The sequence below is a fragment of the Lontra canadensis genome, unplaced genomic scaffold (assembly GCF_010015895.1).
Source record: "Lontra canadensis isolate GAN:19392208 unplaced genomic scaffold, GSC_riverotter_1.0 scaffold18, whole genome shotgun sequence".
NCBI lineage: Eukaryota > Metazoa > Chordata > Mammalia > Carnivora > Mustelidae > Lontra > Lontra canadensis.
The window spans coordinates 11470327-11495754 of record NW_022631012.1 but is presented as its reverse complement, the minus strand read 5'-3'; the positions used below and the strand labels follow the sequence as shown (position 1 = coordinate 11495754).

The window sequence follows — 25428 nt, the reverse complement described above, 5'->3', positions numbered from 1 at the left end:
CCCTGCTGAGCAGAGAGCCCGATATGGGGCTTGATCCCAGGACCCAGAGATCATGACCTGAGCTGAAGGCAGAGGCTTAACCCACTGAGCCACCCAGGCACCCCAAAATGCTTCATTGTTTTAATCAGATTTTCACAATGGAGAGGAAAAACATTACTTCTATTTTAATATTTCATAATGTTCTAATAATAAAGTCTGATGATGTGATATATTATATTGAGTACAACAATTTTACTATTGTTGCTTTTCTAAGTCATTTATATGTAAATCTATTTGTACAGGTAGGTAGACAGATTTTTTTACCCCCTCACACTTTTTGGTTATTATAGTTTTTCACTGGTTTCCAAAAGTAACTATTATTGTTGTTCGATGAGGGTTTTTTTTTTTTAAAGATTTATTATTTTAAAGAAAGAGAGAGATCATGAGCAGGGTGAAGGGGAGAGGGAGAGAGAGAGCATCTCAAGCAGACTCCCTGCGGAGCACAGAGCCATCATGGGGCAATCCCAGGACCCTGAGATTATGACCAGAGTTGAAACCAAGGGTCACATGCTTAACCGACTGAGCCACACAGGCGTCCCTGATGAGGATTTTTAAAAAATCATTATTGTAAACTTTACAGAATGCTATAGACATTAAAGCATTAGCAATTAATGTAGTCAAATCAGCTTGTCTTACAACCATGTGCATTGTGTGGCTTACCTAATGTCATACATCTTGTAAGAAATTCATCAAAACTGTCCAACAGAATGAGTATCTCTATCAGTAAAGGATTCTTTCTTCTCTCCTAAGCTGTATCAGTAGTGAAAAATAGTTTTGATTAATGGCTGAGGAAATATTTTTTGCATTTTGCTTCAGAATATTGTTTAATAGTGGCACCTGGGTGGCTTAGTCTTTTGAGTGTCTGACTTTGGCTCAAGTCGTGATCTTGGTGTCCTAGGATCAAGCTCTGCGTTGGGCTCTCTGCTCAGTGGGGAGTCTGCTTGTCCCTATTCCTCTCCCTCTGTCCCTACCCTCCACTCATGCTCTCTCTCTCTCAAATAAATAGTCTTTAAAAATATAGATGGATAGATAGATAGATAGATATAGATATAGTTTAATAATCCTTTTTACTTTCTGACTTTTCATTTAAATTGTTTTTCCATATGCATTTTTTAGGTTTGACCAAAGTGGACTAGCTGGATAAATTTCAAAACCGTATTAAACTTTTATCTCCTGGGGTTACCTGGGTGGCTCAGTGGGTTAAGCTTCTGCGAACTTCAGCTCAGGCCATGATCTCAGAGTCCTGGGATTGAGCCCTCCATTGGGCTCTATGCTCGGTGGGGAGCCTGCTTCCCCCTCTCTCTGTCTGCCTGCTTGTGATCTCTCACTTTCTCTCTGTCAAATAAATAAATAAAATCTAAAAAAATATATATATATTAAACTTTCATCTCCTGATAGAGGCCTGGTTATATTATACTAATTCTGAATTTTTCTTTTCATTGAAAACATTATAAACTCTGTTCATTTTATTTGTTAAAAAATGTTAATAGGTAGACTTTATGTTCCTACTTTTATTTGCAGTTGATATTTGATGAAGAAATATCTGGGCTAGAAAAATATTTGTAAGACTAGGCATTTTTATTATTTTTAGGGGAAATTGGAGATAATGTATTGCTTGACATAAGATTCTCTCTTCTTCTTTTTTTAAAGATTTTATTTATTTATTCGACAGAGATCACAAGTAGGCTGAGAGGCAGGGGGAAGCAGGCTCCCTGCTGAGCAGAGAGCCAGATGCCAGGCTCCATCCCAGGACCCTGAGATCATGACCTGAGCCAAAGGCAGAGGCTTAACCCACTGAGCCACCCAGGCGCCCCCAGATTGTCTCTTCTTATTATGACCTAAAATACAACCACAACAGTGTTTTTATTAAATATATTCTTGCAGGGTAAAATATTTAGTCTAATAAAAAGATTCCTAGTCCCACATCTCTGGTTTTGTTCCCTTTAATGGAGAAACATACATGGAGTCAGTTGTAGGTCTATGTGCCTTTTAGTACAGGAGATCACAGTTAATAGATTTTTCTCTATTGGTATGGAAAAAGCTTCTACTTTTGTTGAAGTTTACTTACATGTTTGTGGAGAGATAATATCAGTTATTTACACAATTTATTTACATCTTCCTTGTTTCAGGAAGAATGAAGATAGCTTACAAAATACATAAAATATAGTAGCAAGGTGGGAAATTAAAATGGGAACTAAAGAATAAAGAAAAACAAGAATGTAACCATAAAATGGAAGTAAGAAATGTATATCTTAATGAACTGTGGGTATGCACGCACACATTCATATATATATGTGCGCACATATACACACACACTTTTCTGTAATTTAAGCATCTACATTTCAAAAAGGGAAAACCCAGTTATTAAATTCTGTGTCCATGGGTGGCTGGGGGGCTCAGTGGGTTAAGCCTCTGCCCTCGGCTCAGGTCATTATCTCAGGGTCCTGGGATTGAGCCCTGCATTAGGCTCTCTGCTCAGCAGGGAGCCTGCTTCCCCTGTCTCTCTCTGCCTGCCTCTCCGCCTACTTGTGATCTCTATCTCTCTCTCTGTCAAATAAATAAATATTAAAGAAAAATAAATTCTGTGTCCATTAGATAAAAGTAATTTTCCATAAAATAAAACCATTAACTATTTTTGGTACTAAGTTCAGACAGAATTTTCTCTCAGGGAAGGATCTTCTTAAAAAGAATTTTGATAAAATGAGCAAATTCTTTTATATTATTTAAGAGATACTATCACAGTTTTCATAAGCTTTCAAAAAAATTGATGTCATACCAAAATTAATTTTAGCGAAAGAAGCCCCATAGGTAACCACTACTTTTATGGCTAGTTTTGTGCCGATCTTTTTGGATCCAGAGGTAGGATTTTAAATATATGGATGAATGGATACACAATGTATTCTTTAAACTATCCTCCCTAAATATTATTTCTCTCAAGCAAAATTTTGATACTGATGGTGGTCATATGAGTTTGACATTATATTCTCTAACATATTTGGAGAATATCTATTTGATAATGCTGGTTAAAAGCAGAGCAGATACACTGGTTGTAATAGATCATTAATCTGAGAGGACAATGACAGTCTTTTGAAAACTGATGAGTCTTTTATCTTGGACAACCACTTCATTTAATTTTTTGTACAATGAAACATATTTGCTAATAATTTTGTTATTTAATTTCTACCACATGCAGAAAATTGGAGATTCATACCGTGGCTACTGTGTAAGTGAGACCGAATTAGAAAGTATTCTAACATTTCATAAGCAGCAAACACAGAGTGTTTGGGGGACCCGCCAATCTCCAAGCCCAGCCAAGCCGGCTACACGCTTGATGTGGAAATCTCAGTATGTCCCATATGATGGAATTCCATTTGTCAATGCAGGTACTTTTTTAAGGGAATTATTTTAAAAGGTTCAGCACTGCCATGATCCATTGTAAAAATGGGGTTTTCCTAAAAATTTCCTACCAAAATGTCATTTTTGTGGATGACAACTGAATGTTAATTGATGAAAATGCATGTTAAACTAAAAAGAAAACTTAACTATGACCAATTTTTAAATGAAATTTTATTTTAATATATTAGAATAAATAAATAATACTTCCTTAGATATTATGCTGATACATAGAAAATAAAAATATTAATAGAGCAGTTTTATTATTCTAAATATGTATATCTGTTGGATTTTTTTTTATCCAGTCCAGATATTCTCATCTCCCTTGATTCGTCTTGTTGGACAAATTCGTATTCATTTTATATTTTATAGCTCATAACTCTCAAGTTACTGTGTAGAATTTGAATGCAATCTGCAGTTATATTATACAGAATTGTAATATTAGGATTCTCAAGCATCAAATGTGTTACATATGCTAGTCAAATATTGGGCTAGTGTGTATTAAAGGGCTAGAGTTTTGTGTATGTGTGTGTGTGTGTGTTTTTAAGATTTTAAGTAATCTCTACACCCAGTGTGGGGCTTCAACTCACAACCCAGAGATAAGAGTTGCATGCTCCACCGACTGAGCCAGCCAGATGCCCCTAAAGTGGTTTCAGTTTCCAGAGATTCACCCTCAGGCTAGTCAAATCCCAAAAAACATGACGACAAGTGATTTATTTTAGGACTGGGGAAATACTGATTTAGCTGGAAGAGTTGCAGTCTCATCTTAGACCTCTGAGGGTAAAAAAAGATATGTGGAGGAACATGAGGTACATGTAACCTTTTCTGCCCAGGTTTCATCAGTATTCTATAAAAGAAATACAACATTTTTCCCCTCCCTAGTTCTAATCCCCATGCTAACTCTCCACAGGCAGCCACTACATAAATTTGGTGTGTATCTTTCCGGTCTATATTTTTATACTTTTATCACACATATTTGTATTTACAATAATGTATTTTATTGTTTTGAATATTTTGAAATATTCATAAATGGTAAACTATAGACATTGTTATGTAAATTTTTGCTCACCCTTATTTCTTGAAATCCATCTATATTGATGCTTACAGATCTTAATTTAACGAGTACATAACGTTCCAGCATATGACGAAACCGCAATTATTTTTCTACTAATGATCATTTAGGATGTTTCAAATTTTCAATATTACAAAGAATGCTATAGTAAAACAATATACATTTTCTTTTGAAAAGATGTAAATAAGTTAATAGTGCATGCATTAAAGTGGAAATGCTGAGTTGCGAAGTATGCCCATTTCATTTTTACAAGATTATCTCAAGTTGCTCTCTAAAGTGGTTGTACAAGAGCCATCCCCCAAAAAAGAAATCTTGCATTTGCAACAACATGGATAAAACTAGAGGATATTACGCTAAGCGAAATAAGTCAGAGAAAGACAGTTATCATATGACCTCACTCATATGTGGAATTTAAGAAACAAAACAGAGGATCATAGGGTAAGGGAGGGGGAAAAGAAAGCAAGACAAAATCAGAGAGAGAGACAAACCATAAGAGACTCTGATTCATAGGAAACAAACTGAGAGTTGCTGAAGGGGAGAGGGGTGAAGGATTGGGGTAATTGGGTGATAGACATTAAAGAAGGCACATGATATAATGAGCACTGGGTACTATATAAGACTGATCAATCACTGACCTCTACCTCTGAAACTAATAATACACTGTATTAATTAGTTGAATTTAAATTAAAGGAAGACCACCTAGTAAAAAAATAAATAAAAAATAAAGTGGTCGTACAGGTGCAAAATCTGTTCTCTAAAATTTTTGGCCACATGTATTTCAGAATTTTTGGAATGTAATATATTACAGAATACTCAACAGCAAGTATTCTGTTGACCCTATCACATAATCGAACATAGTAATATTTTATGCTTAGTAACACTAAGAGGTACAAAGATTATAAATAGTCACATAAAGTTCAGGTCAGGTTTTGCAATTAAATGCGTTCCAAAAAATTTTGTTTTCTGAGCTTCTTCAGTTTCAGAATTGTACGTGTGGAATTAGCAACCTGTACCAATTGTTACTTGTTTCAGCAATGTATGAAAATTTCCCTTTCCTTCATTTACCTTATGACACAGCATTGTCAGACTTTAAAAATCTTTATATTCTGGAAATTTTCATATATATATAGATATAGATATATATACATATCTAAAAGTAAAGGTAACATATCTAATAGTATGTGTGTGTATATATCTATATATGTCTGTATCTCATAGTGAAGGTAATAATATGTAGAATCCTATGACTCTCCCTGTATCCATCATCCAGCTTCAACAACTATTAGCATATGATCTTTCTAGACTCATTTATATCCCTACCCACTTTTTCATTCCTCACCTCCAAGATGATTTTATAGCAAATTCCAGATACCCAGTTGCTTTATCTGTAATTACCAAAGTATATATTATATTCTAAAATATATATCTCTAAGAGAGAAGGATCTTTGTATATGTACAGATATACAATGACAATCACATTATCATATTATAAAAGAATTAACAGTAATTTCTTAATATCATAAAATGTCCAATGTTCACATTTCTTTACTTATCTAATAATTCTTTTTCCATAGGTTTGTTCAAATTCACATCCAGACAGATTTCACAGTTTACATTTGGTTTTATCTCTTGAAATTTTTCTAAAAATTTCTCTCCTCTTTTCCCCCAGGTAGTTTATCCTGTAGAGTTTTCTGTATTCTGAGTTTTGTTGATTCCATCTCTGTGCTGTAGTTCAACATGTTTTTTAAAAATCCCCTATATTTCCTGTGGACTGTTAGATCTAGAGGCTTGATTAAATGAAGATTCAATCTCCATTATTTTGCAAGAATATGTCATAGGTGTGTTCTGTACTTCTTATTGCTGCCTATGTGCAACACCTTTTTGTGATGTTAAAATTCATCAGTGGATTCAGTTATTTTAGAATACTGTCAGATTTTTTATTTTTGCCAATGTGAAGAGTGTGAGATGGTATTTTACTATTGCTTGAATTTGCATTTCCATATTTACTAGTAAAGTTGAACATCTTTTTATTTGCTCATTTAATATCTTTTTTTCCTTTCTGAATTGCCTATTCATAGTCTTTACCCATTCTTCTGTTTGGTCCTTTATTATTATTTTTTTAAATAAATTTTTTAAAAGATTTTATTTGTTTATTTGACAGAGAGAGAGATCACAAGAGGCAGAAAGGCAGGAGAGAGAGAGAGAGGGAAGCAGGCTCCCTGCTGAGCAGAGAGCCCAATGTGGGGCTCGATCCCCAAATCCTGGGATCATGACCTGAGCCGAAGGCAGAGGCTTTAACCCACTGAGCCACCCAGGCGCCACTTGGTTCTTTATTTTTAAAAATTATTTGTAGCTCTTTGCATTCTCCATATTAATTCTTTATTACTATTATTATCTCTAAGTTAATATAAATTCTAAAATTTATATTTAAAATTTTTAAGTTTTAAATTTTAATGTCAGCTTTATCAACACTTTTACTTATGAATCTTTTTTATTTTATATTTGAAAAATTTGCTGTACTCTACCTAGAATAGGATATTTTACCTAAAGCCATAAACTATATAGTTTCACATACACTTATTTATATTCTATTGCTATGTAACAAATTACCCAAAACTTGATGGCTGAAAACAACAAACATGTATCTCATGGTTTCTGTGAGTCAGGAATCAAAGAGCAGCTTAACAAGGTGGTTCTGCCTCAGTTTCTGTCATGAGACTGCAGTTAAGGTGTTGGCTGGAGCTGTAGTCATCTTACCATTTGGCTGGGGGAGGATCTGCTTCCAAGCTCACTCCTGTGGCTTATTCCTTGCCACATGGGCCTCTGCATAGAGCTGCCGCACTGCAGACAGTTGATTTCGGCCAGAGAGACCAATCCAAGCAAGAGCAAGAGAGTACCCAGGATGGAAGTCACAGTCTTTTTGTAACCTTATATCAAAAATAACATCTTCTCACTTCAGCCATGTTCATTAGAAGTAAGTTAATAAATCTAGCCCATGCTCAAGGGGAGGGAATTAAACAAGAATGTGAGTACTAGGAGGCAGGGATCATTGGGGGCCATCTCAGAGGCTGGTTATTACATTATTGTAGTCCCCCCTTATCCGCAGTTTCACTTTCCAAGGTTTCAGTTGCCTGTTCTCAACCACAGTCTAGAAGCAGATGATCCTCCTTCTGACGTAGTGTCAGAAGGTGAATAGTAGCCTAATGCTATGTCACAATGCCTTTGTCATTCACCTCATTTCATCTCATCACATAGGCATTTTATCATCTCACATCATCACAAGAAGAAGAAGGGTGAGTACAGTACAATAAGATATTTTGAGAGAGACCCCATTCATATAGCTTTTATGACAGTATATTGTTATAATTATTCTATTTATAAGTTATTGTAGTTGCTCTCTTACTGTGCCTAGTTTATTAATTAAACTTTATTATAGGTATATATAGATAGGAAAAAACAGTTTATATAGGGTTTAGTATTGTCCATCCTTTCAGGCATTCACTGTGGGTCTTGGAACGTATCCCCCGCGGATAAGGGGGGACAACTGTATTCTAACAGTACAAATAGAAATGAGGAAAAATTATAAAAGAATATAAAACTTTACATAACAATATTTACTAATAAATGTAGCTTTTGCTAATTTCTACTTATAGAGTGGTGAAATTTTATTATTAAAAACCATATGTATGTAAATATCAGTTAACATTCAGTAACTGTGGTATTTGTAAATTTCTTTAACCATAATGTAGTTTTGATAAATATTATTATCTTTTAAACTTACGTGTTTATACATCTTAGTAAGACTTACTGATGTTTTCTTTCCTTAAAGTTGTGTAATTGAAAGTATAAATTTGGACATTGCCACCACTGAGTTATTTTTATTCTAGTGTCCAGAACAGATGGATACTTGAATTAATATCAATAGTTGGTTTTGGCCCACAGGGAGTAGAGCCGTGGTAATGGAGTGCCAGTATGGGCCAAGGAGGAAAGGTTTCCAGTTAAAAAAAATCAGTGAGCAGGAGAGCAGGTCTTGTCAGCTCTACAAAGCCACTTGTCCAGCCCGGTAAGCTTTATTTTCTTTAATTTCCTGTTTATTAAGTATTTATTTTCTAATAACTAATGTGTACATTTTTATTGTGTTTAAACAATGCCAATAAGTGTACAGTGCAATATGTTTCCTTTTACTTCTACTCCCTATGTCCCTTTTTATTTATTTGTTTGTTTATTATAATGTTCAGTTAGCCACCATATAGTACATCATCAGTTTTTGATGTAGTGTTCAATGATTCATTAGTCCTATGTTTCTTTTTAAGGCAACAGCTCTTACCAGCTTCCTGAGTAACTCTCCAGAGATATTCTGTGTATATGCATGCATACCTATCTTCCTTTATACTCATAAATGTTGAAATCTTAGTAAAACCTACTAATGTTTTCTTTCCTTAAAGTTAGGTAGTAGTAGGTGCCTCGTTAGCTCAGGTAGCACGTCAGTCTCATAAAGTTAGGTAGTAGCATACTTTCTTTCCTGCTGTGAATTCACATTGCTTTATTTCTATTCTAAATGCCTATTGTGGTTATTTACTGCACAACTGTTTTTGCTTCACACTAGTGTGAATGTAATGATATATACCACTCTATTCTTTTTGTTTTTGTTATTTCATTCCCAGTATATCTCAAAATTGTCTCCATATCTGCATATGAAAGGACTTGTTCCTTCTTTGCATTTATTTATTTTAAAAATTGAAATATAATTGGCATATAACATTGTATTAGTTTCATGGTTCCTTCTTTTCAGGAGCCATCAATATTGCATTTATGGATGGATTGTCATTTACTGAATTAGTCCTCTAATGATGGACATGTAAGATCTGAAAAGTATTCTTTATTATTATATACAAAGCTCCAGTTAATAACATTATACCTATTTGTATACTTGTGCAAGTACGTCAGTAGAATAAATTTGTTGAAATGAAATTGCTAGTGCAAAGGTTATATTATTTCAAATGTTTACAGATATTACAAAGACAATTGCTCTTTAGAAAGATTTTAATAATAATATTCATACCAGCAATGTATGAGATCAACACAGTAAGTTTTAGATAGACTAAGACTACAGATTGGTGATTGCTTTGGGTGAGAATGAAAAATTTGAAGCAATAAAAGATTTTTGTAATGTTCTTTCTAATTTTTTTTAGACATTGAAAGTTTTAAATTCTCAGATAAAATTTTAAAAGATAATGTATAAAGGTTGGGTATAGTTGATCTTTGAAATATTTTATTTCAACATCACATTTTATATCACAAACCTGTACATTCTCAAGAAGTTCTTCAAATTAGTTCAGAAGAGTTTTCATAACTTTAGGTAATATTTAAACTTGACTGTGAAGCAAAACTTTTAACTGCTTTTAAATATAAGCAGTATAAAACTTCAGATATAACTTGGGAGAAAACCTCTATGTGTGAAGAAATAACTTTATTCCCTATATCATTCTACAAGTACTTTTTGAATATCAGTTGTGTCCAGCAATACTTTGGGTTCCATGGGAAAGAGGGAGACTGAAAGAGGTACAAGATACTACTTAATCATGGGAAACTTAAGATATAGTTGAGGCAGATCAGAAAACAAAAAACTTGGAAAAGATAATGGTATAGTATATAGTACCAAATGTGTCAGGTTAGCTAACTCAGCAGAGAAGGAACATATCCATGCAAATTCATTAACAGGGAAGAAAGTACAACTTAACATGAATGCTGAAGTTTAGATTGCGTGTGGGTAGATAAAGAGTGAGGGGGGAGATATTGTAGGTCAGGAAATTGTATGAATAAAGACATGATGTGATTGTATTTTTGGTAACAGAGGAAGAAGGAACATTGAAATGATAAACTTGTCTGAAAAAAGCAATTTTACATTTGAAGTAATTGAAAGTTAGATTAGGTAAATAAGCTAGAATCATATGGGATGCCTTGACTCATGCCAAGAAATTTGTACTCGATTAAAGAGCAGGTAGATTCTTCAACAGAGAAGTACAAATGTGAAGAATTATTGTAGTATTAATATATCAAGTAGATTTAAGGAACGAGACCAAGAGGCCCAGAAGGAGGCTATTAAATTAATCCCGGCGTGAGTTTTTTGTTTATGTTTAAGGTCTAATTATCATTTATTTTTACAAGTAGCAAAGTTCCTCCCTTTTTTTCTGGCTTATTGTATATGAATATAAAAAAATATTGATTTCACACTGTCTCTCACTCCAACAGAATCGGGTAACAGGAAGTTGTGAGTTGAAAGTAGCCTCCTGACCACCAGTGTGGTTTCCTGTTTACCTGGGACTTGAACTCTGGTGCTCTCATCAGTCATCCTCTTACCATTTTCTTTTCAGTTTATGAAAATCAATGAGTTTATGAGCATCCTTCCCAGTAGACGGGTCTGCAAAGTCTTTGGGAAGTCAGTAACTCACGTAAGACAGGGTTGCACTGTCACTTTACCATTTGTGTAACGGAAGGCTGCGGAATCAATTCATACCATTTTCAAAGAATAAGCTCATATTCTATACAGGGATGTGGAGAATCATCAGTACAATGAAAAAGATGGTTGAATGAAGTTGTGAGTGATGAAATCAGAACTCTTGAACAATAGAAAGACTTCACTGAGGGCTTTACATTTCAGAGAACTGTTCATTGCTATCCAGTATATATCCCTTGGGGCACTCCAGTTAAGCTTAGGAAATACACCCCCCCACCTCCCCAGGAGTTGATAGCTTCTTGACCTTTAGTGGTGACTTTGGGAAATTCTGGTGCCATAAGGGTATCCATGTTCTCATCATCCGACCACTATATTTCTTCTGCCTTATTATCACTGTTTGGCTAAGAACTTGTTGGCGGATCTTCTCTTCCTGAAACCACCAGAGTTCCATCATCAAGTAAATAATCCTTCACATTCTGAGGAATGGAAGAATGACACGTAATGGTAAGGCTTCCGAACAGCGGCTGCCACACAGAGAACTGACAGTGCCGCACATGCTCCTTCTTCATCCTCCAGCTGCCACAGCTGCTGCCCATCCCCTCCTGCCAGCGCCCTCCCAGAACCCCCAGGCATGAGTTTTTTATGGCTTCCAGGAAAATTGGGAAGAGGCAAATCCAGAAACAAAAGTTGATAGCCATAAATATTCAGATATTTTTCCTGATGTTTTGATTATTGTTAATTTGCTAAATATTACGCACTGAGAATATGGCCTGTTTTTCAACATAATCCGCTGAATGCTTTCTAGTTTAATTGATTTTTCTCTAAACTTCAATGCGTAAACTTCCACTTGGTAAATTTGATTTTCTTGATATTATAATGAAAGAAATTCTTCTTTTACTTACAAACAGGATTTATATTAAAAAGGTACAGAAGTTTCCTGAATATAGAGTTCCTACAGACCCCAAAATTGATAGGAAAATAATCCGAATGGAGCAGGAAAAAGCCTTTAACATGCTAAAGAAGAACTTGGTAGATGCTGGTGGTGTTCTTAGGTATGACATTTATATTATTATTTTATTTTTACAAATTAATTAGCTCCATTTATAAGATATTTTTGTAAGAGAAATTATAAATATGTCTTCTAATTATTTCATTAAGAATGGTTTAATAAGGGAGATGTCTCATTAGCAATTCCCTAGGTATTAAAATTTGCTACTGTGTAAGCCATTGAGTTTATCAACCACATGTTCTGATAATGCTTACCAAAGACTTATGTATACCATATGGAAAGTTTTCCCCAAAATGACAAATACGTCTTTAGCAACACATATAATTATATATTTCATACTTTGTTTTGATATTTCTTAGGAGCCAAACTTATAGTCACCTACATATATATATTTTAACCCATCTTTGATTACCTATAGCAGCCAGAAATTAATTCTAAGCCCTACATAAAATTCCATTCTAATATACTTTTTGTGCTTCAGAGTTTACATAAGAAGAATGTTGGCTGGCTTTCTTACTTTTCTTTATGGGTTCATCCACAGGAAGAATTTACAGTAGTACAATGGGATTAAGTGCAATATAGCTTTTGTAAAAACAAAACAAAAAAACTTTTGGATATGTACACTTGGGTGGCTCAATTGGTTGGGTGTTCCAACTCTTGGAGCTGACCTTTCAGCTCAGGTCATGATCTTGGAGTTGTGGGATCAAGCTGTGTCAGACTCCATGCTCAGGGAGAGTTTGCTCTTCTCTCTCTGCACATCCCCAGTCTTGTGGGCTCACTCTCTCTCTCTCTTTCTAATAGACAAATCTTTAAAAAAATAAATACATAAGTATGTAAAATGAACTTTTGGATATATGAAAAATGAGTAGCCAATAATTAGATCATTCATTTTGGAGAACATTGCATATAATTTTTTTTTTTGCCAATTTTAAATACAGTTTTATTTAAGACATTGCATTTTCCATTTAACAATACAGTGCTTATAAAGTACAATGTCGGGGTGCCTGGGTGGCTCAGTGGGTTAAGCCTCTGCCTTCAGCTCAGGTCATGATCTCAGGGTCCTGGGATCGAGCCCCACATCGGGCTCTCTGCTCAGCAGGGAGCCTGCTTTCCCCTCTCTCTCTGCCTGCCTCTCTGCCTACTTGTGATCTCTGTCTGTCAAGTAAATAAATAAAATTAAAACAAAAATGCAATGTTTATTTCCTTTCCTGTGCACATATTCCATATTCAGGTATCAAGAATGCCCAGTTTTTTGCTATAGCAGCTCAACTCTACAGCTGCCATGGATTTTGCTACAAATTTGGGTCCTTTGAATATTGTGTGTGGAACAATGCTAGACCTATTTATTCTCAGGTTGGTTTAATCAACCTCTTCAATGGTGGGCCCAGAGGGGGCACCACCAGAGGGAGGAGCTCCACTGCCAGGGAAGCCTCCAGGCACTCCTCCTGGCATGCGCCCTGCACTCTGGTACAGCTTGGTGATGATGGGATTGCAGACTTTCTCCAGCTCTTTCTGCTGGTGTTCAAATGCCTCCTTCTTGGCAGTCTGGTTCTTATCGAGCCGGTTGATGATTTCATTGCACTTGTCAAGAATCTTCTGTTTGTCTTCATCATTTATCTTGCCCTCAAGTTTTTCATCTTCAACAGTTGCTTTCATGTTGAATGTGTAAGACTCAGGTGAATTCTTGGAAGACACCTTGTCCCGCTGTTTCTCATCTTCAGCTTTGTACTTCCCAGCTTCCTGGACCATGCGCTCAATGTCTTCCTGCTCAAGTCGCCCTTATCATTAGTGATGGTAATCTTGTTCTCTTTGAGGATACCATTAGCATCAATATCAAAAGTGACCTCAATCAGTGGGACACCACAAGGGGCAGGAGGTATGCCTATGAGTTCAAACTTTCCAAATAGGTTGTTGTCCTTGGTCATGGCACGCTCACCTTTATACACCTGAATAAGCCCACCAGGCTGGTTGTCAGAGTAGGTAGTGAAGATCTGTATCTGTTTGGTAGGAATGGTAGTATTATGCTTAATGAGAACAGTCATGGCTCGTCCAGCAGTTTCAATGCCAAGAGAAAATGGAATGACATCCAACAACAGCAAACCTTGAACGTTTTCAGGTTTGTCTCCAGAAAGGATGGCTGCCTGGACAGCTGCACCATAAGCAACAGCTTTGTCAAGGTTGATGCTCTTATTCAGTTCTTTCCATTGAAGAAATCTTGGAGAAGTTTCTGAATCTTGGGGATACGGGTAGAATCACCCACCAGGACAGTATCATGGATCTGAGACTTGTCTAACTTGGCATCCCGAAGGGCTTTCTCTACAAGGTCCAGGGTGCCACAAAACAGGTCAGCATTTAATTCTTCAAACCCGGCATGAGTGATAGAAGTATAGAAGTTGATTCCTTCATACAGAGAATCAATCTCAATACTGGCCTGGGTGCTGGAAGAAAGTGTATGTTTAGCACGTTCACAAGCAGTACAGAGATGACGAACTGCCCTCTTGTTTTCACTGATATCTTTCTTATGTTTGTGCTTGAACTCTGCAATAAAATGGTTGACCATTCAGTTGTCAAAGTCTTCTCCACCTAAGTGGGTGTCTCCAGCTGTGCACTTAACCTGAAAGATCCCATCTTCAGTAGTAAGGATTGACACATCAAAAGCGCCACCTCCTAAGTCAAAGATCAGCACATTCCTTTCAGCTCCAACTTTTTGTCTAAGCCATGAGCAGTAGCAGCAGCAGTTGGCTCATTGATGACTCAAAGTACATTGAGACCAGCAGTAGTTCCAGCATCTTTGGTAGCCTGACGCTGAGAATCATTGAAGTACACAGGTACTGTGACAACTGCATTGGTAACCATCTTCCCAAGATAAGCCTCTGTGATTTCCTTCATTTTTGTCAAAACCGTAGAAGACACCTCCTCTGGATAGAAGCTTTTTGTCTCTCCCTTGTATTCTATTTGGACCTTGGGCCTGCTAGCATCATTGACCACCATGAAAGGCCAATGCTTCATATCAGATTGGACAACAGCATCATCAAATCTCTGTCTAATCAGGCATTTGGCTTCAAAAACTGTGTTGGTGGGGTTCATCACAACTTGATTCTTTGCAGTATCACCGATCAATCATTCAGTGTCCATGAAGGTGATATAACTTGGGGTGGTTCGGTTTCCCTGATCACTGGCAATTATTTCCACTTGGCTGTGCTGGAAGACACCCACGCAGGAGTAGGTGGTGCCAAGATCAATGCCAGCTGACATGGTTGCTTCTGTGTAGGCCTGGCTCAGCTTGAGAAGAACAAGGAATCCAAAGATGTAGCCCCACGTTCAATGAGCTGGAGAACATCGCATATAATTTTTAAATAGCCTCCATTTCATGCAGTATCAGTCATCGCAAACACTTTATACAAAAGTATCAATTAAAACAGTATCCTACCAGATCATTCCATTTTCCTAGCATCTGTTCTTTTGCACTGCAATATGAAAGACCTATATTCATCTTCTAGTTGGTTCTCTTGCTCATTGGTAAGAGCTTGTGCAGTAGAGGGGCTGTGGGGCAATAGAGGTAGTATATTGAGCTCCTGTCAGGGAAGATTCTCCCACTGAGCTCAGTCTTGGTAGACTCTGAATTATAGCCACCTTTTGTTTGGAAGGATTATAGGTGGAACACAGAATAATTTGGGGACAAAATCATAGAAGAATGGGAAAATACAGTTTAGAAGATGATGACTTTAAAAGTCTCATTATTTTGAGGTAAATTTAATTAGCATGAAATTTAAAATACCATTTTCATATATACTTAACTCCTATACCCTCCTTAACTAAAGGGCCATAGTGAAAATCCATAAGGTTTTATAAAGATTTTTATTTAATTGGATATAAAGCCAACTTAGAAGAGTCAAGCAGGGGGGTAGGGGATGCTTGGGTGGCTCAGTTGGTTGGCTGTCCAGCTCAGGGTGCTGAGATGAGCCCCAAATTGGACTCCATGCTCAGTACAGAGTCTGCTTGAGATTCTCTGCCTCGCCCGCTCTTTCCACTCTCTTTCTGCCTCTCCTTGCCCCAGTGTGTGCACGTGCTCTCTCTTTCTCTCTCTCAAATAAATAAGTTAATTAACTATTTCTAAAAAGAAGAAGCCTAGAACATTTTAAATTTCATTTATATCCTTTTTATTTTTATTTTTTTCAAAGATTTTATTTGTTTATTTGACAGAAAGACACAACACAAATAGGGGGAGTGGGAGAGGGAGAAGCAGGCTTCCCACTGAGCAGGGAGCCCGATGTGGGGCTCGATCCCAGGACCCCGAGATCATGACCTGAGCTGAAGGCAGAGGCTTAACCCACTGAGCCACCTAGGTGCCCCGATATCTATTATTTTAAAATTTTAGTTACATTTACTTAATATGATATATCATCTTTTCTTAAAAGATTATTCTTGGGGTGCTCTGCTCAGCGGGGAGCCTGCTTCCACCTCTCTCTGCCTGCCTCTCTGCTTACTTGTGATCTCTAATAAATAAAATCTTTAAAAAAAATTATTTTTCTTGTTGAGTTTTAACATAAGTAACTATGATTCTTGCCTTCATCTAGTAACATAATTTTAAGTATTTCTTCTTATCAGGTGGTATGTACAGTTACCTACAAAGCAAGCTCATCAGTACCATGAATTAGAGACTTCCTGTCTCCCTTTGCCACCTTCCTCTTTTACTGTGTCTTCTCTTGAAGAAGAGGAAACTGCAATTAGGGATGAGAACTGTGCATTACCCTCACGTCTACATCCCCAAGTAGCACACAAGATTCAAGAATTAGTGTCACAGGGAATAGAACAAGTATATACAGTAAGGAAACAGCTAAGGTACAGTAAAAAGAAATTATTCTTTTACATTTTTCATTATTGTTTGTTGGTTTAAATAATATATTTATCATCATAAACCTTTTCCAAGCTGTATGTTATCAGAATAGTTAAGGAATATAATTTATTAATTTGTTAAAATAATCTTATTTATGAACTGATCATTTTCTAACAGATACTTGGCAAGCTGTGAGTAATGATTCAGCTTACTCATTTGAAATATTCCATATTCAAATTTAGCAAATTGGACTATTTCTGAATTATATATAAATTGAATACATAATAAATGCCTCTATAGGAAAAAAAAGCCTTCATAGAGCCAAAGATTTGAAAACCTAGACCAGGATACTTACTGAAGCTATTTGAAATGCAATGAAATTGTATTATAACAAAAGAACATGGATAGTTCTTTGTATGATGGAAGTTTACATGTAGCGCTCTGGTACAGCGTTACTGATTCTCAGGATACAATACTCATGATCGCATTTATTCTTGCAACTATATAAAGTGGGTATATTTACCTCCATCCCGCACATGAGAAAGCAGGTACTACAAGTGGTTAAATAACCGGCTCAAGATGAAGACGCAGAACTGAAATCGAGAGCTAATGCCACAGCCTGTGCTCTTTTACTGTGATTTCTAGTACTTAACTGGCGTTATTCCTACTGGTTATTATGTAGTCCGATCTGAATAACACAATGTATATATTTCCTAGGATTCTGTCTTAGTTAATACATGATTTTCCCATTTAGCAGTTTTCTCAGACATCTTACATTCATTTTCATTGGGGCGTTGTTAGAACAGAGCCAAAATTTGGTAAAGTTGTACATTATTTACTAAACTTGAACCTTAAGAACAGAGGTGTAATTCAGCTCTGCAGTATGGTCTATAGAATGTAATGTATAAACCATATAAATATGGGACTTTATAATTTTTTATGTATTTTTTATATATTGATGTGTCAATGCCACCTTCTATTTCTATATTTCTCTTTTGTCTACTTAAATTCAATCAGGTCATATTTCATACTGTGATGCCTTTTGGCCGCAGAGTAACATGATGTTTATACAATAAACTGGGTGTGGGCCCAGGCTCTCTTGCTTACTGGCTAGATGTATAACTTTGGCAAGTTATTTAACTTCAACAGCCCTCAGTTCCCTTATCTGTAAAGTGGGAATGATAATTGCACTTATCTCACAGGATTATAGTAAGCATTAAAGGAGATCCTTGATGTGAAATATTCAGTATACTGCCTGACATAGCATTCAAAACGTATTATGCTTAAACTGACAATAATGATTCCTATAAAAATGTCCAAGCTTACTCTAGATATAGAGGTATTTAATCAATGAAAGTATTATATTGCTTTAATCTGCATGATTTATTTGATTTAATATGCAGAAAAAATTAAGGGGAAAAATATAAATTATAAAGCTGTAAACCATAATTTACAGAAATTTATGCTAAAAAAAGAACCATTTTCTCCTTTGATCTGAAGTGTATTACTAGGCTGTTTATGTTTTTATTCTGTTTTATGCTCTCCACAGAAAATTTGTAGAAAGAGAATTATTTAAACCTGATGAAGTACCTGAGAGACATAATTTATCCTTTTTTCCAACTGTAAATGATATTAAAAATCACATCCATGAGGTACAGAAATCCTTGAGAAATGGAGATAATGTGTATAACTCAGAGATTATTCCAGCAACGGTAGGATTACAATTGTAATTCTTTGTTTTATTATAGAATCTTTCTCAACTTCTCTTACTATTTGGCCTAATGGGGTGTTTGTTAGTAGGCCATATAAATAACTGTAGCCATATAAACATAAACATGTTTATATAAACATATAAACATAAACATGTAAAAATAGTAGTTTTAGGGGTGCCTTGGTGGCGCAGTTTGTTAAGCATCCAGCTCTTGGTTTTAGCTCAGCTCTGATCTCAGGGTTACAAGATTGAGCCCTGCGTCAGGCTCCATTCTCAGTGCGCGATCTGCTTGAGTTTCTCTCTCCCTCTTCTTGTGCCCTTCCCGCCCTGAGCTCTCTCTCTCACTGAAATAAATCTTTTTCTTTAAGATTTTATTTATTTATTTGACAGAGAGAGTGAGAGTGCGCACAAGCAAGGGGAGCGGCAGGCAGAGGGAGAGGGAGAAGTACACTCCCCACTGAGCAGGCAGCACAATGTGAGACTCGATCCCAGGACCCTGGAATCATGACCTGAGCCAAAGGCAGCTGCTTAACCGACTGAGCCACGGAGTCACCCCTGAAATAAATAAATCTTTAAAAAAAAAAAAAAAAGAGGGGCACCTGGATGGCTCAGTCAGTTAGGCATTTGCTTTCAGGTTGGGTCATGATTCTGGGGTCCTGCAATCAAGTGCTGTGTCAGGCTTCTTGCATAGCAGAGGTCTGCTTCTCTTCTCCCTCTGCCCCTGCTCCTCGTGCTCTCTCTCTCTCTTTCTCAAATAAATAAATAAAACCTTTTTTAAAAAAAGAAGAAATAGTAGTTTTTCTTTTTTTAAATTTTTTTAAAGATTTATTTTATTTTATTTATTTATTTGATAGAGAGATCACAAGTAGGCAGAGAGAGAGGGGAACAGACTCCCTGCTGAGCAGAGAGCCCGATAGGGGGCTTGATCCCAGGACCCTGAGATCATGACCTGAGCTGAAGGCAGAGGCTCAACCCCTGAGCCACCCAGGTGCCCCTAAAAAATAAAATCTTTGAATTAAAAAAAAAAAATAGACAAGTTTCAGCAGAATAGTTCAGACTTGAAGACACAAAGGGATAGTGTTCATTCTATATGCCGTCTATGGATATCAATTTTATCTCATACTGTGATACTCTAATTTCCCCCAGAATATTGGTCAGTTCTATGAAAATTTTGCTTACTCTGACGAGTATAATGTAATTATACAAAAACTACTAATTATAATACAGGAATTAATTATAGCATTAAAACCTTTGTAGTGGGGCACCTGGGTGGCTCAGTCAGTTAAGTGTCCCGATTCTTGACTTCAGTTCAGGTCATGACTTTCTGCCTCTCCCTCTCCCCAATGCTTACAGGTGCTTCCTCTTGCTCTCTAAAATAAATAAATCTTTAAAAAAAAAAAATCTCAGTAGCAATACCCTTTGCTTCCCAAATTTTTACTATTATTAATTATGTCTTCTTACCTAAATAGATTCAGATTTTAAGCTAGTGCTACTATTCTTTTCCATCCCAGACTCTCTTAATTATTCACTATCCAAAGTTCGGGAAGTAAAATGGATCTGGTTAGCAATAATCTTTGCCATCTGTACTTGCTATCCAAATTCTTGCTATCTGAACTTGGGAAGCTATTGTATTTGGATAGTGAAGTATACTCATGTTTTGAGAATGTAAACAAGTGAAGAGTGTAATTACTGAATAAAGCACAGTTACACGATCACTGAATAAAATATGATAGTTGTATTGATATTTTAAAACATTTTTTAATATAAATGCTTTATTGTTTTTACTGAAATAAATGTTCCCATTCCAGCTTCAGTGGACTGCAGATAATGGGCATATTCTCAGAGAGACTGTGACAGTTACATTTGCAGAAGGTAGGTTATTTTGAATATCTTTAAATAAAATCAGTATTAAAACTGGAAGACACTGAAGGTATTATCTCATCTAATCAAAATTTTTTCATGGATAAAGAAACCATGGCCCGAAGAGACAGGAACAACTACGTTAGGATTTGTCAAAATAATTCTAGCTGTTTAAATGTATATACTTACATGTTACTCACATAGACTTTCTCATATATGTTATTCAGCTGTAAAAAAGGATGACACGTTCCCTTTTGTAATGACGTGGATGGACCTAGAGAGTATTATGCTAAGTAAAATAAATCAAACTTCTAATGAGAAGGACAAATACCATATGAGTTCACTCACATGTGGACTCTGATGAACAAAACACGTGAATAAACAAAAAGCAGAATCAGACTTATAAATACAGAGAACTAGCTGATGATTGCCAAAGGGGAGAGGTGGTGTGGGATGGGCAAAATGGGTGAGGGGAGTAGGAGAAGGCTTCCAGTTATAGAATGAATAAGTCACAGGAATGAAAGGCGTAGGGTTGCTTAGGTGGCTCAGTTGGCTTAGAAACCTTTTTGGTTTCAGTTCAGATCATGACCTCAGGGTCATGAGATTGGGTTCTCCATGCTCAGTGGAGAGTCTGCTTGAAGATCCTCTTTCTCTCCCCTCCCTCCCCTCTCAAATAAATATTTTTTTTTTTTTTTTTTTTTAAAGGCACAGCATAGGGAATATAGTCAATGATACTACAATCACAGTGTTTGGTGACAGTTTTGGTAGCTATACTTGTGGTGAGCATAGCATAAGATACAGGGAAGTTGAATCACTGTTATACACCTGGAACTAAGTAACATCATGTGTCAACTATATGCAAACAAAAATAAAAAATAAGGGTACCTGGCTGGCTTAGTTGGAAGAGCATATGACTCTTCATGTTGGGTTTGTGAGTTCAAGTCCCACAGTGGGTGTAGATCTAGACTACCAAAAATAAATAAATAAACTTAAAAAAATAAATTTCTTCATATAATCAGCTTTTGTGCTTTATGATTAAATTTTGAGGCTGATTACTAGTACAGATCACTATAAAGCTAGGCTAATTCCAGTAATAATAAACTTAAGATACCTTGATCAGGAAATTTTGTCCATTTTACATGGTTTGCTTTTTCTCATATGCTGTTTCTCCTATGTTATCTTACTATTCCAAGCTTATTTTACCCTTTTTTTCCTCTTCTGGAAATGTGTTTTCTCTGCTTCTGTATGGCTAACTCCTCTCACTCTCCAGTCAATCCATTTGGCTTTAAGTGCTCACTTAACTTCGGCCCTGTATAAAGTTAGACATTCAGTCTTTTGTACTTAGTTTAACATGGTATCCTTTTGTTTATACATCTGTATCTTTCATTATGGTTTGAGTTCCTCAGGAGCAAGGGTTATATTTCATTCAAGTTAACATAACTAGTTGCTAGCATAATCCCTGCTACAAAGTTAACATCTAAATAAATGCTTCAGAATAAATTAATGAATAACTGTATACAGTACAATTATCTCTCTCTTTTTTGGCTGTTTAACCTTCAAGAGTCACTGTGCATGAAGAATAACTTCCAAATTCTTTATCATTATTCATTTGTTCTGCACCTATTGTACACAATAGGATAAATGCTGGACATAAAAAAGAAAACGTTTCTTGCTTCATTGAATTTCAAATTTAGCAAGAGAAAAAGACACTAATATATATATTAAATGTATTCTATATATAATATATAAATTATAGAATTATAAATAATAGAATTATAAATTATATAAATTATAAATTATAGAATTATAAATTAGAATATATAAATATAAATTAGAATATATAAATATATTCTAATTACTGTTATATTGCCATAAAAGAATTGTGCAAAATTGTGTGAGAATAGTGACAGAGACATATAACTTAATCTAGGGAGTAGGGAAATAACGCTTGAGAAAGTAGCTTTTAAACTGAGAACTGCAGAATGGATAGGAATTTGTCGATCCAAAGAATACTGTGTTTGAAAGCTAAGCAACAAAGAGCTTGTCATGTTCAAGGAACTTAAGAAAGTTGGTGTGGTTTTAAGCATCGACAGTGCTTGGAGATAAAACTAGATATGCAGAATGGGCTTAGGAGGCCCTTTGAGCTGTCCAAATGAAAGGTGTGATAGTGATTTAGTCTACATTTAGTGGCACTTATACTAGAATTGGACAGATTTTCATTGTTTTCAAAGGTTTTGGTTATTGATTGAATAGGTGTGGGGGGGTAAAAGAATAGGAATGATCTGGGATGACTCCTGAGTTTCTTCCATGAGCAGCTGATGGGTAGTGGCATTTACTGAGGTAGGCAAAACTGATTTAAGAATAGGCAAAACTGATTTAAGAATTAATGACAAGGGGAAAGAAAAAAAATTCATGAAATCAGGTTTGGAAAGCTTAGGTATCATAGCCATTTCAATTGAGTGGATTGGGAAGAAGCCACATTGGGACCGTTGAAGAGTGAATGAGTGATGAATGAAGAAGTAGAGACAGTGTGCTATGAAGAGAATACAGGGTCGAGGGAAGGTATTTTCAGATAGAAGAGATCTGAAGAGAGAGATGAAGATGAAGGTACTGGATAGCTTTGATGATGAGAAATTGAGGAGATTTCTGATAATTTCTCTTTTCTCTTTAAAAGTGCTAAGAGTGAAAAGTGTGACCAAGATTAGACATTTGAAATCTTCTATAATGTAGAATGGGAGAGGGGCGCCTGGGTGGCAGATGCCATAGGGCATTTGCCTTTGGCTCGGGTCTTGATCCCGGGGTCCTGGGATCGAGCCCCACATCAGGCTCCCTGCTTGGTGGGGAGCCTGCTTCTCCCTCTCCCGCTCCCCCTGCTTGTGTTCCCTCTCTTACTGTGTCTCTCTCTGTCAAGTGAATAAATAAAAACTTTAAAATATATAGAGAGAGAATGGGAGAAAACTTGTAAGGTTGTCAGGTACAGGTGAAGGTCCTGTTGAAGTTGGTGATCATGAATTGGTATTAGTAGTAGCAGTAAGTTTCTTTCTCAGTGGCATTCAGCTTCGCACATAGAGCCACTGGAAGCCATTTTCATTCAGTGCTCGGATTGTACCAGGTTGTAACAAAAGTACAAAGAAGCAAGGGAGGTTAGAGGATTTTCAGGAGAGTGACTGAAGCTATAACCGTGGGATTCGACTAAGCTGGATGGGGAGAGAAGTTTATTAAGTGAGAAGTTGATGTATCTGAAGAAAACTGAGGAATCAAAGGACTGGAGGTTCACCGGAGGTCGAATAATTGTAGTGAAGTACTTAAGCAAAATCCCTGGAAGAATAAGAGGTTGTGATCAAAGAATGGGATATCTGAAGTAGAGATTTTTAGGTGTAGAAGAGCCGAGGGTATGATAGCAGTAGTGGGTGGCTGCAGCAGAGTGAAGTGCAAGGACAATTAGAAATGAAGATGCCAGAAAATGAAATAAGTCAGACAGAGAAAGACATGTACCACGTGACTTCATTTATATGTAGAATCTGAAAACCAAAACAAATAAGCAAATGAAAATACAGAGAACAAACTGATGCTTGCCAGAGGCGGGGGAGTGGTGGGAGATGGGCAAAATGGGTGCAGGGGAGTGGGAGATACAGGTTTCGGGTTCTGGAATGAACAAGTCACAGGGATAAAAGAGAACATAATCAATGGTACTGTAATGGCCTTGTATGGTGGCAGAGAGCAGTTACACTTTGAATGAGCATAGCACAACATATAAACTTGTGGAGTCATTATAGCTGAAACTGTTGTAGCATTGTGTATCACCTGTACCTTAATTTAAGAAAAAGAACTAACGAAGCCAAGAAATGTGAAAGTTATTGTTTAATCTTCTCACAGTCCCTTGAAGGAGATTCTCTTACTATCCTGATTTTACAGATGAAACTGGGGTTTAAAAACCGAGTAGCATGTTGAAGGTTACAGAGAAAAGTGAGCTAGTGCTTAATTCCATCCCTGTCTCATGCCAGGACCATTTTGAAAAATTACTTAGTTTCAATATGGAAGCAATAAACAGTTGATAATTGGTTTTTGATTGACTTAAAGAGATTAATATATTTGGATTAATACATAGAAATTACAAGAGAGGGATTATATTCCCTAAGGACATTTACTTTAGCAATTGAGATAATAAGCAAACAGAGAGATTTTTACTGTTAGTCATTTATTCCAAAATGAGTTATTGAAAGAAATTTAGCGCTGCTATTTTGGAGGACCCACTTCATGTCAGGCATTGTCCTAGGCATTAGGGCTACCAAAGATGAATTAAGTTTGGTCTCTGTGATTGAGAGGCTCCATAGGTTTCACACATCCAGAGAAGTTTAGAGGTAGTCTAGCATCATAGCATGGAAAATGGGCCAGATTAGAGTTACAAATACATAATCTTTCAAGGAAAAAACTACTGTTTCTAACATCACATCCTAGATACACTGAATTAAAATTAATGGAGGTTGAACCTCAGAATGTATATTTTCAAAAAGTTCCTGAGTGATTCTGATTCTACCAGGTCTGGAAACAGTGAACAAAAGAACTTCTTAAAGTCCTTTTCAAACCTTTGAATTTATTTCCTATTCTAATTGTAATAGTAAGTGTTGTAATAAAATGTAGTGTCATATAACATAGAAACCATAAACATTATTTTGTTATGATAGATGACTTTTTTTTATATATAACTTAGGAAATTCACCAGGGGAATCAAGTAACACCAAAGTGGAAACAAATCAGACAAGGGGTTCTTTGTCTCCAGAGCCGGCCCACTTGCTTTCTTCACTTTCCTCATTTCAACCAAAAATATTTACACAACTACAGGTAGGTATCCAGTGAGATAGACAAAACTGAAGCCCTTCCCTTTCTTCCTTAATCTCTCTTCTTCTAGGGATGTTATAGAATTATTATAGAATTATAATAATGATCAATAGATGTCTTTATTATTAATTTTGTGATGTTTTTGTATCTTGATATAAGATCATTTAAATAATACATTTTTAAAAAGTTGGAGTTGACTGTGCATGCAATA

At 36.1% G+C, this 25428-nt stretch overlaps 1 protein-coding gene and 2 pseudogenes across 11 annotated transcripts in view; 1 reads left to right on the top strand and 2 right to left on the bottom strand.

Moving 5' to 3' along the window:
• CARF (calcium responsive transcription factor) overlaps nucleotides 1-25428 on the top strand; it is a 99494-nt gene that overhangs the window by 33420 nt on the left and 40646 nt on the right. For 9 of the 11 annotated variants that reach the window (XR_004382961.1, XR_004382960.1, XR_004382962.1 and 6 more), the window contains 7 exons: nucleotides 3233-3422; nucleotides 8447-8567; nucleotides 11870-12013; nucleotides 16579-16812; nucleotides 18357-18519; nucleotides 20327-20390; nucleotides 25090-25220. Coding sequence is in view for 8 of the 11 variants with exons in the window: in XM_032860043.1 (XP_032715934.1) it covers nucleotides 3233-3422; nucleotides 8447-8567; nucleotides 11870-12013; nucleotides 16579-16812; nucleotides 18357-18519; nucleotides 20327-20390; nucleotides 25090-25220 (1047 nt within the window). In the remaining 3 variants the exon portion in view is untranslated. The remainder of the gene's footprint in view (nucleotides 1-3232; nucleotides 3423-8446; nucleotides 8568-11869; nucleotides 12014-16578; nucleotides 16813-18356; nucleotides 18520-20326; nucleotides 20391-25089; nucleotides 25221-25428) is intronic. The other 2 variants (XM_032860048.1, XM_032860049.1) reach the window with 2 other exon arrangements.
• On the bottom strand, nucleotides 10976-11530 carry LOC116869024 (annotated as a pseudogene).
• LOC116869112 lies at nucleotides 13184-15072 on the bottom strand (annotated as a pseudogene).